The 12951-nt window shown below is 40.8% G+C and overlaps 1 protein-coding gene across 3 annotated transcripts in view; it reads left to right on the top strand.

The window, feature by feature from the left end:
• The window catches only part of TGFBR1 (transforming growth factor beta receptor 1), a 46933-nt gene that overhangs the window by 1606 nt on the left and 32376 nt on the right, over positions 1-12951 (top strand). For all 3 annotated transcript variants that reach the window (XR_014518744.1, XR_014518745.1, XM_083473264.1), the window contains exons 2-5: positions 6336-6587; positions 6887-7132; positions 10363-10593; positions 11639-11806. Coding sequence is in view for 1 of the 3 variants with exons in the window: in XM_083473264.1 (XP_083329390.1) it covers positions 6336-6587; positions 6887-7132; positions 10363-10593; positions 11639-11806 (897 nt within the window). In the remaining 2 variants the exon portion in view is untranslated. The remainder of the gene's footprint in view (positions 1-6335; positions 6588-6886; positions 7133-10362; positions 10594-11638; positions 11807-12951) is intronic.

Here is a 12951-nt window from a genome sequence, read left to right as displayed (position 1 = left end):
TGAAGAGTAGCATAGAAACATAGATAAATACAGTGGTACCTCGGGTTACATATGCTTCAGGTTACAGACTCTGCTAACCCAGAAATAATACCTCGGGTTAAGAACTTTGCTTCAGGATGAGACCAGAAATCAGGCAGCGGCAGCAGGAGGCCCCATTAGCTAGTGGTGCTTCAGGTTAAGAACAGTTTCATGTTAAGAACGGACCTCTGGAACGAATTAAGTACCGTATTTTTTGCTCTATAAGACTCACTTTTTCCCTCCCAAAAAGTAACGGGAAATGCGTGTGCGTCTTATGGAGTGAATACAGGCTTGCGATCCCTCTTGCTGTTCTGGCTTCTGAGATTCAGAATATTATTTTTTCTTGTTTTCCTCCTCCCAAAACTAGATGCGCCTTATGGTCTGGTACGTCTTATAGAGCGAAAAATACGGTACTTAACCCGAGGTACCACTGTAAATACATTTAAATTCATTGTGGCACCTGTGGTTCAAAAAATTAGATTTCAATTGCAGACATTATTGGAAATAATAATAATAATAATAATAATAATAATAATAATAATAATAATAAATCAATTATTTATACCCCGCCCATCTGGCTGAGTTTCCCCAGCCACTCTGGGCGGCTCCCAATCAGTGTTAAAAACAGTACAGCGTTACATATTAAAAACTTCCCTGAACAGGGCTGCCTTAAGATGTCTTCTGAATGTCAGGTAATTATTTATCTCTTTGACATCTGATGGGAGGGCGTTCCACAGGGCGGGCGCCACTACCGAGAAGGCCCTCTGTCTGGTTCCCTGTAGCCTCACTTCTCACAATGAGGGAACCGCCAGAAGGCCCTCGGCGCTGGATCTCAGTGTCCGGGCTGAACGATGGGGGTGGAGACGCTCCTTCAGGTGTACAGGATTCATATTTTATCAGTAGATTCCATACATCAGCCATAAAAATTCAGTTTACATTTGTGCCCATAGATCAGGCATCCCCAACCTTTCGGCCCTCCAGGTGTTTTTGACTATAATTCCCATCATCCCTGACCACTGGTCCTGTTAGCTAGGGATCATGGGAGTTGTAGGCCAAAACATCTGGAGGGCCACAGGTTGGGGATGCCTGCCATAGATAATACTGTACAAAAGGTTCATCCAGTACCTCACTGCATTGCTGTGGCCACCTGTGGCACATCGGTGAAGGGTTGCATGGAGACACCCAAAACTACCGGTTGTTGCTCCTTTGTGAGTGGCCTGCTTCCCTTGAGTGCAAGGACAGCCACTTGCAAAGGAGTAGTGACTGGTACTCTATGGCAGTGGTTTTCAACCAGGGTGCCATGGGGTGCCCTGAATGATGGTCATGGTTACCATGAGCAACACTGGCCTATGTCCTTCCCCCCCTCCTCTGTTGCCCTCTTGTGTCTCTGCCTCCCAAAGGCTTGTGTGCTGTTGGTTGCAGCAGCCCTGGCTACAAGTTCCCCAGGTGAATGGTACCCATGGGGCTGGTTAGGGAGTGCTGGTTACCAGCAGCCAAGGTAACCTCAGACTAAACAAGCAAGCGGGTGAGAAAGCCCAGCCAGCCTTTGCTGTTGGGAATGGACAGACAAGTCCCAGGCCCCTGTGGGGCAGGCTGGAGGGCAGCTCAGAGACCAGGGGCGGCAGCAGTGGCTGCCCGGAGGATTCTCAAGGAGAGGAGGCTGAGGAAACACTCCACAAGGAAGGGTATTCGAAAAAGGGTGAGAGGCTGCCTGCTCTACAAGCAAGGGGTGACATAACTGGGCTCCTGAGCCCCACAGGGGAGCCACAGAAAGAATGTAGTTGGTCAAGGGAGCCGTGGACTCAAAAAGGTTGAAAAACACTGCTGTACAGGATTGAATCCTCCTGTTTAACAGCTGATCAGCAGGGGGATTCAATCCTGTGCTGTCTTTGTGTGCCTGCCCCTTAACCTTAATTTTTTTTTTAAAAAAACTGCATATTAAAACAGGAGTATAAACCCCTTTAAAAAGACATTGGCCCCACTGCAGGACCAAATCTGGGGTGAGCTGGACGGCCACTGGGGCAGCACAGGCTGAATTGGCCTGATTTGGGAGCAACAGATCAAGGTCACAGGGCATATTGGGAGTCCATGCACAGTCCTAATGAGAAGAGAGAAGAAATAAGGCAAGATAGGTAACAGACCAAAAGTGCAACAAGGCAGTGATACAGAAAGGCACCACTAAGTGACAGAAAGAAAGAGATGAAAGTACTGTAATAGAAAATGAGAGAAGAGACCGATGAGCTAGATGTGATTTTTTTATATATATCATGGATGCTGTTTTGGTAAATTGTAAAATTTGCCTAGCAAGACAATTCTCCTGTGGCACAGCCTTGCAGGAAGTGGAGTGAGGATGATGTGGCGTCCCTGTTCCTTCTAACTCTGTGGGTGTCATTGTTAATGTGTGTTACTATGGTGTGTATTTTTGAGTTTTTATATTGTAAACTGCCTGAAGGGTGGTATAGAAATTTAGGGTTGGCATATTTCAAGAGGTAAAAATCTGGACACAAAAAGTTGAGCTTTTTTAGGGCAATCGCCTGATGCTCCCTCTGCCGCCACCCACACCAGAGCCTGAACCAGAGCAGCACACACACAACTTATTTTTTCTTAAAAAAAACCAAAATACAGGACATTTGATTTAAAATGTAAAATTCCCCCTGGATGGGCATGTAGGACCCCCAAAAGAGGACATGCCTGGGAATTCCCGGACGTATGGCAACACTATGAAATTTAATAAATAATAATTATAGCTCTCACTTCCTGCAGCCAGACTACAGCTGTCACTTCCTGGGGCCCCATGATGGCAACCCCTGGGCAACCAAGTTGCCCACTGCAGTAGCAACCTCTTTGTTTTCTCACCACAGTAGTCACTTTGTTTTACTCACCACAGTAGACACTTCTGCATTTTAGTTCCCATCACACTTCCATTCTGGGAGACGTCTAGAAAGCCATAGAAACAAAATAGAAAGTGAACAGTGTTGTTATTCTATGACTCCCTTACTGCAGGCATATCTGTGGGGCACTATAGGCATAGGTGGGACCTAGACCTATGGTCTAGGTGTTCATTGGAAGTCTCTGATACATCTGCCAATTTATTGGAAAGCTGCTTTATAGAAGTCTCAAGCAATTTTAATGCTTTATCTCAAAAAGTCTTCCCTGGACTCAGAGACATTAAGACAACTGCTGCATTGTTGCAAATATCCCCTTCTTGGGCAAGGTGATTAAGAAGGTGATGGCTGGTAATGGTCTGCTGTAGGAGTGCCTGGATGAAGTGGATTATCTAGCCCTTTTTCAGTCTAGCTTCACCTTGACTGATGGTTTTGCGTTCTGTTTTTTTGTTTGTTTGGAAGAGAGACAGGGAGAGTGCTACCTTAATTATTTTCATATATTGTGGCTTTTGATGCCATTGACCATGGTATCTTGCTGGCACTGCTCAATAGATAAGAGAGTTGGGAACATGTGTGTTGTGGTGGCTCTGCTGCTATCTCCAGAACCACCACCAGAGTAGCACTGGAGAACTTCGGCTGGGCCCCTTGGTGCTTGTGCTGTAGAGTCCTGCAGAGTTCTGTTCAATATCTATATGACTTTACTGGGACAAGTCAACCAGGGATTTGGAGTGTTGATAATACCCAATTCTCTATTCCATCTGAATGGAGAGACAGTTAAGGTGCTGGACCAGTGTCTGTAGGCAATGACTGGCTAGATGTGGGGCAATGAGCTGAATTGAATCCTGATAAGTTGGAAGTGCTGTAGAAAGTTGGGATTTGTGGGCATACCTTTTCCAGTACCAACCAGCTCAAACTTTAAGATCTGCTGCAGTCTTGCCAATGAACACAGCCTGTTTGGCTTGGCAGTCACGTAAGCTAAGGTTTTCTCTGTGGTGGCACACCAATTGTGGAACTCTTTCCCCGCAGAATTGTGTGTGTTCCCTGTATTGCTGCTATCCCACTGACAGCTAAAAAATGTTTGTTCAAGCCTTCAGGTGATTTTCCAGTGAGCAGTTTTTATGTTTTCCCAAGTTTTACATAACGGTTTTAAAATTATTTCTGATGGTAAATTTGATTATAGCTGCTCTGGGCTCCATTAGGAGGAAGTTTAGGGTTAAAATGTAACAAGTGAGTAAATCTGATATGTTGCAACAACAGGCCAGGTAACAGAGCTACAGAGAATGGAACCAGCCCCTTTGGCAGACCCAGTCTCCAAAGCTGTCCTCATGTCTGCGCTGGCAACACAGGTACTGGACCTAATCTACAGCCTCAGTGGTTCATTTACCTGTTCATCTTCCAATATGATATATTCTGTTAAAGGTCAGCAATGCCCTTCTGTATTCCACGTAGGACAAACCCTCCCGGCTCTATGGCTGGGATAGTTAATGAGTTTTGTTATTTGTTTTGCTTGGAGGCCATATTGAGGGTTTTACTACCTGTCCAAGGGCTGCATGCCAATGTGTACACACACTAGGGAGTGTGGTTACTCAGAAAGAGCCTGTACATGTACACACTTACACACGCAGCAGAGTAGCTTGCACGTAGCTGTGCACACACAGATAGCTTGGCAGAGGAACAGACTCAGCAGCAGAGAGACATATATTCAGCAGCACTTCTGCTTTCCAGGGCACTGCTGTTGTAGGAGGGTTCCAAAATTTTATGCTCCATTAATAAATGAACTTCCCCTCTACACCCCAATTACTTTAATTGCCTTGAAACTTAACCAATCAATTTATTCTGCATTAATATATTATTAACCCCCTCTTTCCTCTACATTGATTTCCTGTGAACATTGGCTTCATTTCATTGTGCCCCATTAAGACCTCCCAATTTTTTCCTCTTCATTGATTGATTTCAGTTTCCTAAGTTAAATTGGTTTCACCACAACATTAATTGCATTGCTTTCCATCCATACCCCCTTTCTTCCACATTGATTCCCTCTCCATTTCAGATTGCTCACTGGTAAGTTTTTAAGAAATTGCTGCAGGCACAGTCAGCTACTTCAGTGCTTCAGTTTGTCCTGCTGCTGGCTATCAGGACTGATCATGCAAGATTATCTCTCTTGGACAGTGTAAACATCATAGCCAGCTACTCAAAGCACTACTCATGGTTCTAGAGGAAAACGCTGAAGACAAGCAAGCAAATGTTCTCTAAGCTTTGGAAGATTGGAAGAGAAGTTGAGGACAAAAACATTTGACTGTACCTGCAGGGCAGTCAACACTGAGAGCACCATGGCAATTCAAAAGGGGGGAGGGTGTCAAAGAAAAAAAAAAGACCCCCTAAAAGGGGCCACTGCTCCGGACAGATCTAGGTGGCATGCTTTTCACATGGTATGGGGCTGTATATGGGCCACAGCTAAGCCATCGCTGCTCTATAAAAAATAATAAATGACCAGAAATGTGACCACAGAAATTGTAATATTCAAAAACCAGTGAGGAAATATTTCAACCTACTCACAAATTCAGGAAATCTCAAAGAGCCTGTAGTGTGGAACCATGAATTACAATCAAGAGGCTCAGTGCTATCACTTGTGAACTGAACTGAGATGAGGGATCCTTAACACATACGTGTTAATTGGCTTACCAATGTCAGAAAGCCTGCTTTCAAAATCTGCATTGTAAATTACCACTGTTCAGTACATAATTATCAGTGTTTTTTTAATGCATTTTATTTCCCTCTGACTTCGAAATCCCTGCCCTAGCCAAAATATATACCTGCAACTCAGGATAGCACTACATGCATCTGACCAAGTGAACAATGATCCATGAAAGATTATGCCATAATAATTTTTTTGTTCTTTAGAGTGCCACACAACCCTTTGTCCTTTTTGATGTGTTGTATTAGTACCATCACATGTTAGTTGTTCTGTCAAAAAACATACTATCAGTGCGCCCCAGGCCTGGCATGCACTCAGTGAAGTTTTACAAAATATTCACCATGAACAGTTGGCTGCTAGGCTATATCACACATTGTTTTTGAAATTTCACAGTTCTTTGGATTATTGTGAACCTATTTCATGTTAAGGTTACAAAAAAAACCATCTGAAAATATGTCTGGAATGCTATTCTTTTTCCCAGATGTTGGCTGTCAACTTACCCAAACTGATAGAAGGAATTCATGTAGAAACTTGTCTTATTGTTGCATACGCTAGCTGCTTTATCCCTGGATTTACTTGAAAGCTGTTTGGCAGCTATTGCACCAAATATTCATTAATAAATTTATGCTGTTATAAATTAGCAATTAGGAGTGGAAGCATATTTTGGGGGCCCTTGGATTTTGTAACTCCACCAGTGTTTAACATAACTAATATGAACATCTCTCTTTCCCCCCCAGCTCTACAGTGTTACTGTCTTGTTTGTACAAAAGAGAACTTTACATGCACAACAGATGGACTTTGCTTCACTTCTGTAACACGGAACGGAGAGAAAATAACACGCAATAGCATGTGTGTGGCACAAGTTGATCTGATTCCCAGAGACAGGCCATTTATTTGTGCCCCCTCAACAAGTGAAGGAGTTATTACTGTGCCACATTGCTGTGATAGAGACCTCTGCAATAAAATAGAGCTACCGATTCCAACCCCAGGTAATTTTCCCCACTCCCAATTTTGAAAGCATATTGTGAGAAACAATATAACATAATTTAGTTAAAATCAAAACAGATAGTGGAACAATCTAAGCATCCAATCTTCTACTCCTGTATTGCACTTTTGATGTACCAAGTAAGTTTACCTGAAAACTGGGGGAAGGGGGAATCTTGTGTAGATATATGTCCATAGAGAGATATTTCTGTTTTATTCAAGTGCACAAACATATACAGGCATTGAATATATAACGGATAGGTTATTTTTATTTGTCTTCTGTGTCTCCCCATTCCACTTCTAGGTCCCCTCCCAAGAAAGCTGCCTTCTAATTTAGGACCAGTAGAATTGGCTGCTGTCATTGCTGGACCTGTTTGTTTTGTTTGCATTTCACTTATGTTGATTTTGTATATCTGCCATAATCGTGCCGTCATACACCATCGTGTTCCAAGTGAAGAAGATCCTTCTATGGATCGTCCTCCATTTATATCTGAGGGAACAACTTTAAAAGATTTAATTTATGACATGACGACTTCAGGCTCAGGTTCAGGTAATAAGAGTCTCTTCCCTCTTCCTGCTGCCCTCTTCTCCCCCCCCCCCCATTTACTAGTACATAATCTTCTAAAGTGGGTAGTATTGTTAATAGTGCAACACAAGCATAGTTACTTGCTAAATGTTACAGGAATAATGATTTTGTGATTGTATTTTACTGGGGTTGTGAGGATATAGCTAGGCAGAAATCATAATTAGTTTATCATATTGCCAGCAACTTGCGATAAATTCAGATTTTAATCAGATTTCAAACCAAAAGTAAAGCTTGTTTGAAGTTTCGTTTCAGTGCCATGCTCAAATGCTTTCTTCTGTTGCAGACAAACCCTACCTAAAAAATATAGATCTTGAGATTAAGGTAAAATGTTGTTGAAATATACAACATTTATTACTTCTAATATCTGCACAATCTCACCAAAATGCTTGCAATACACACTGGGGGATAAACAGTATGGCAGGATCTGTGTATGTATTACCATCTTTTTTGATCTAGGAAGGAAGATTAGACCTCATTGATTAATGCTATGGATACCAGCCTAGTCCCATAGTCATTACAACAATTGGAGGCACATGGTATTAAAACCTGTAGAAAGATTTCTTAATATCAGTAGGAAATAGTTTGAGCTATAGGCAAAAAGAAAAGGTCTCGAATGTCACAGGAAAATGTCTTATCTGTAATCTCACTACTGTTTCCTTCGCAGGAGAGCTAAAGTGGCAGATTATTTTCCAGTGCTCCAAGGCAGGTACAGGCAGGTTGGTTAATACAAGTGCCTGTGCATTTTGCCCCCTATTGTTAGTTCTATGAAGGCTAGAACTTGCATGTCCCATCCCCCCATGTTAAATGAAAGTTGGGGCTGCAGTCTAGCAAGACTAGAATCTGGATAAAACCTGGCCAGGCAGTGAGTGACACAGTGGGATTTTTCATTGCAGCAGCTATTTATTTTATTTCTGGAGTTCTGCTTCTACAGTCTCATGAAAGGATTTCATTACCTTTAATGGGGGGGGAGGGGTGGAAGGTGAATCTACTCTGCAAGTTGTGAGATGGGTGAAACAGTAACCAACTGCCCCTTGTTATTTTGGGCCAGCCCTATTTGAAACAAGCTACCTTCATAAATGGTGTTTTGACATTTCCTTTTTCCAAAACCCATAGTTAAGATTAACCAAAGTTTGCCTGGGTTTGGAGATCACAACAAACTGCACAACAAGCTACATGCACCCAAGTAGAACATGGGTGGAGAACTTACCGCCTTCCTGCAATTTGTTGGACTAACATCTTGCAGTCTTGCTAGAGGAAAAGGGAGAGAGTGGGACCCATGTCTTGCTGTGACTCATCAACCATGGGTGACTGACATGTGGTTTTCCAGATGTTGCTGGACTACAGACAATGATCAACCACTGGCCCTGCTAACTGAGGCTGATGGGGGTTAGAGTCAAACAATACCTAAAGGACCACAGATTAGCCAGCTCTGCTCTAAACCACGGTTTGGTGTTTTTTACAAATGAGGTGAAACCGTGCACAGAGTAACATTTTGGCATGTTATGTAGTAGCTGTTTGCTCAGTAATATTCTGCTGAAGAGAGAAGTTAGAGATACCAGTTACTGACTAGAAAAACCACATCAATATTTAATTGAACAACAGCTGAGAAGGTGTACAGTGGTGCCTCGCAAGACAAAAAACTCGCTAGACGAAAGGTTTTTTCATTCGCGATTTGCCTCGCAAGACGAATTCCCCTATGGGCTTGCTTCGCAAGACGAAAACGTCTTGCGACTTTTTTAAACCGTGCTTCGCAAGAAGAAAAATTCGCTAGACGGCAAAAATTGCGGAACGAATTAATTTCGTCTTGCGGGGCACCACTGTAGTTCCATGCCTTTAGTTTCCAAAGGATGCACTTACTGTTTCAGCCACCAAAGACAGTCGTCTCTCACTTTCCACAATCCATTACTTAAAATAGAGAGTTCCTGTATTTGAAACTAAGAAAGAACTAGAGAAGATAGTTGCAAAGTATTTCTTGCTTCTCAGTTTTAAAAAGTAAAAAAGCTCTTGCTATAGCAAAGAAGGAGAAAATATTACTTCCATATGGTCCTTTTTGTTCCTACCATGAACTTTGCTCCTTCCATCTCCCACTGTGGCTACCATCTGAAGCCCAGATCAAAACCTGGGTCCTTAACCCAGCATTTCAGAGTGGGGAGCTCAACCCTACGTACATATTTTGCCATGTTTACTAAAAATGTATTTGGGAGCTATCTGATGAAATTTGTGGAACTGTGGAACAACTTGAGGAGTGAGTGGCTGGAATCTGTTCCCAGAAACTATGCCCTGTAATTTGTACAATTGCCTCTTAGTCACATTTAACTTGCATGATTTTAACTGTATGCAGTTGAAGACCTTGGGTTGAAATCCTGCAAGTTAAATGCAGGCAAGGCCCTCACTGTGCATTGACTTAGAAGCCTCAAGATGCTCCCACAAGATTCAAAGAATTACAGAAAATTGAAGAGCCCTTGCAAAAGCATCCCAGGGCCTCTGGAGCCAGCAGGCTGAGCTCACTTGAGAGTGGCTCCAATGGTTTGAGTATATGCATTTTTATGTATATATGGAACCCTTGGAGCTCAACCCCTGCAGAAAATGCAACTGCACTGAATACCAAGCAACTTCTTCCTGGTCTCCTTATTCAGGAACTAACTGAAACATTGACACATCTCAAAAGCAATATAGTACTTTTTGGAGATCAAAGCTATACAGTGGTGCCTCGCAAGACGGAAAACTCGCTAGACGAAAGAGTTTTCCGTTTTGGAGGTGCTTCGCAAAACGAATTTCCTATGGGCTTGCTTCGCAAGACGACAATGTCTTGCGAGTTCCTGCTGGTTTTTTTTTCCTTCCCCCCCTTTTTCTAAGCCGCTAAGCCGCTTATCAGCTGATCCGATCAGCAGATAAGCCGCTAATAGCGCTAATCCTCCAATGGACTTGCTTCGCAAGACGAAAAAACCACTAGACGAAGGAGAATCACAGAACGGATTCTTTTCGTCTTGCGAGGCACCACTGTAAAACTGATCCATATATCAGGAAAAGGTTGTGGTGCTCTATTGTGTTATTTATAATATTGAAGAAAAACGGGAAGAAATTAGTTATCTTGGATCTCAGCCATGAATTGTGATTTTTTTATCCAGTCAGGTAGCTTTAAAAGTAACAAACTTGGTCACTGTTTTCAAAATAAACTATTTTTATTTTTTTAGGTTTACCTTTACTTGTTCAAAGAACAATTGCAAGAACAATTGTACTTCAGGAAAGTATTGGAAAGGGTCGATTTGGAGAAGTCTGGCGTGGAAAATGGAGAGGAGAAGAAGTTGCAGTGAAAATTTTCTCCTCAAGAGAAGAACGTTCATGGTTTCGTGAAGCAGAAATCTACCAAACCGTTATGTTACGTCATGAAAATATTCTTGGGTTCATAGCTGCAGACAATAAAGGTTAAGTTTTTTAAAAATTGCTTCTGGTCCCTTTTTGCTTGTTGAAATCTCCTAATGCTGTCTGTTGCACTTTGTGTCAATTTGAAGTAATTTCTACATTGGCTTCACGTTAATGTTTGTGTTTCATGTATATGCCCCATATTGATTTCTATTCTGTGAATCATAGAGTTGTAAAGTTCAAAGATGATGAATAAAGTGCTACCATTCCTCATCTCCTGGAAATACCCAGAAACTTGCAGTGAGGAAAAAATGTCTTCTCTTTTTTGAATGAAATGCTGCTCATATAATTGATTTAGAATTGCAGTGCACATTTATGAATCTGCATGGGCACTAAGATAAGTTATAGTTTGTAGGCCTGCCAGTAAGGTCAAGTAAACTGGCAGGCACAAAACAGCCTTCACCTTGGTATTCCCATGTTGTAGAATTTCCTCAAGGGAAGCATAGTTGGTTCCTTCCATGTTAGCTTTCAGGTGGCTAGTTAAATGCCAAGTCATTACCCTGTTTTTAATGACAAAATTGTTTTAATTTGTTTCATAGGATTACTAATCTGAATAAGAATCTGCTAGTAACTATTTTGTGTTAGTTAAATTTTTTAGGTATTGATTGTACAGTACTTTCAAAAAAACTGTTAAGATTGTGAGTTTCTAGGAATAGTTTTGGAAAAGGGCATATAATTTATTTTAATGAGTGAAGAAGAAATAAATCACCAGATTTCAAATGTTCTGGTGATCATTTTATTTTCAAAAACAAAAAAATCATTATTCAGTTGTTTGCAATTACACAAACTGCTTAAATATCATTGACTAGATGATCCTTGGAGTCCCTTTCATCTCTATGATTCAATGACTTCATTGGGATTGAAACAGATGGTGTATGCAGGATTACAGCTTTCACCATTTCTTATGTTTTAGCATCAGTAGATGCTAAAGAACTTAGTAGAAAGAGACCATGGTTAAATGAAATGCTTACCACATACAAGATAATAATTTTTATGTTTTGCTTTTGGAAATGCTTATTTTATTTCTTCTGGGGTTGTTTTTTTCAGATAATGGTACATGGACACAGCTGTGGCTGGTATCAGATTATCATGAGCATGGCTCTCTCTTCGATTACCTAAACAGGTATACCGTTACTGTGGAAGGAATGATAAAACTAGCTTTGTCTACTGCCAGTGGACTTGCACATCTTCACATGGAGATTGTTGGCACTCAAGGTAATTTACTATATTAAGTATGTAGCATTATTAATATGGACCTAATAGGAGAAAAAAATCACATGGTTATGCTTGTGTTCTTAAGATTTCTTATATATTAAACATATATAATCTCCCTGTAAAGCACATTAGACAACAGATAGCAGCCTTTTTGAGCAATTTATAACAGCATTTACTTACATTTGAGATGCCTCATAAACTCTCATGGCAGTTTAGTTTCAGACAAAATATGTCTTTATATATCCCTATTTCTCTTCTAGTCTTAATTCTATATAAAACATACTTTGGTTAGTTTCCAGCTAATTTTGAGTTCAGATTTTAAAAATATGTTTTTTTAATTAGTTTGCATTTTTAATAGCAATAGTAGAAAACACATCCACATGTTCTGTCAGTGTAGTATTTCCCTCCACCCCAAGCAGAGGAATTAGTCATTTAATAAATTCCTCTCTATCATCTTATATGGGCAAATGTGAAACACTGAGATGCAACTTAGCACATTAAAAAGTGTATGTTGATTTAATTGAAATTTGGATTGTCATGCCAAGAGCAGTGGAATAATGGGGGCTGTTATTGGGTGGTTGTTACTTTTATTTTGATTATGTATTTTGTGGTTTTACGTTTGATTTTATTCTGTGAAGCGCCCTGAGACCTGCAGGTATAGGGTGGTATATAAATTGCAACAAATAATAAAAAAATTAACAAAGTATGCAATACAAACTACTTTTCCCAGTGCTCAGTAGTCAATTTATCTGTCCTCCTTTCATATGTTGCAACTAAAATCCTGCTTGCCGAAGCAAGACACAGAGGCAAAGATGGACTAAAAGAATGCCAATACTGTGTACTTTATGCATCTGGAAGCTCTTAAAACATTTTATTAATGAGGTGTATTTCAATATGGGATTCTATATTATGTTAGAAAAATCTGTATTTTAATTGTATTTTTAATTTAATTTTAATTGCTTTTATTATTTCATCAAATTAAAATATTTTATTTTGTGAGATGCCCAGAGCACTTAGGTTATGGAGCAGCTATATAACTTCAGTTAAATAAATAAAGCTTCTTTTTTACCGAGTCAGGCCATAGGTCCAGCTTGCTCATTATTGCCTGTGCCAGGGTTGCCAACCTTTGTGGGCCAGCGGAATTT

Source organism: Podarcis liolepis, assembly GCF_965112155.1.
Source record: "Podarcis liolepis genome assembly, chromosome: 13".
NCBI lineage: Eukaryota > Metazoa > Chordata > Lepidosauria > Squamata > Lacertidae > Podarcis > Podarcis liolepis.
Note: the sequence above shows the minus strand (reverse complement) of the source record. Positions and strands in the feature narration are given on the sequence as shown.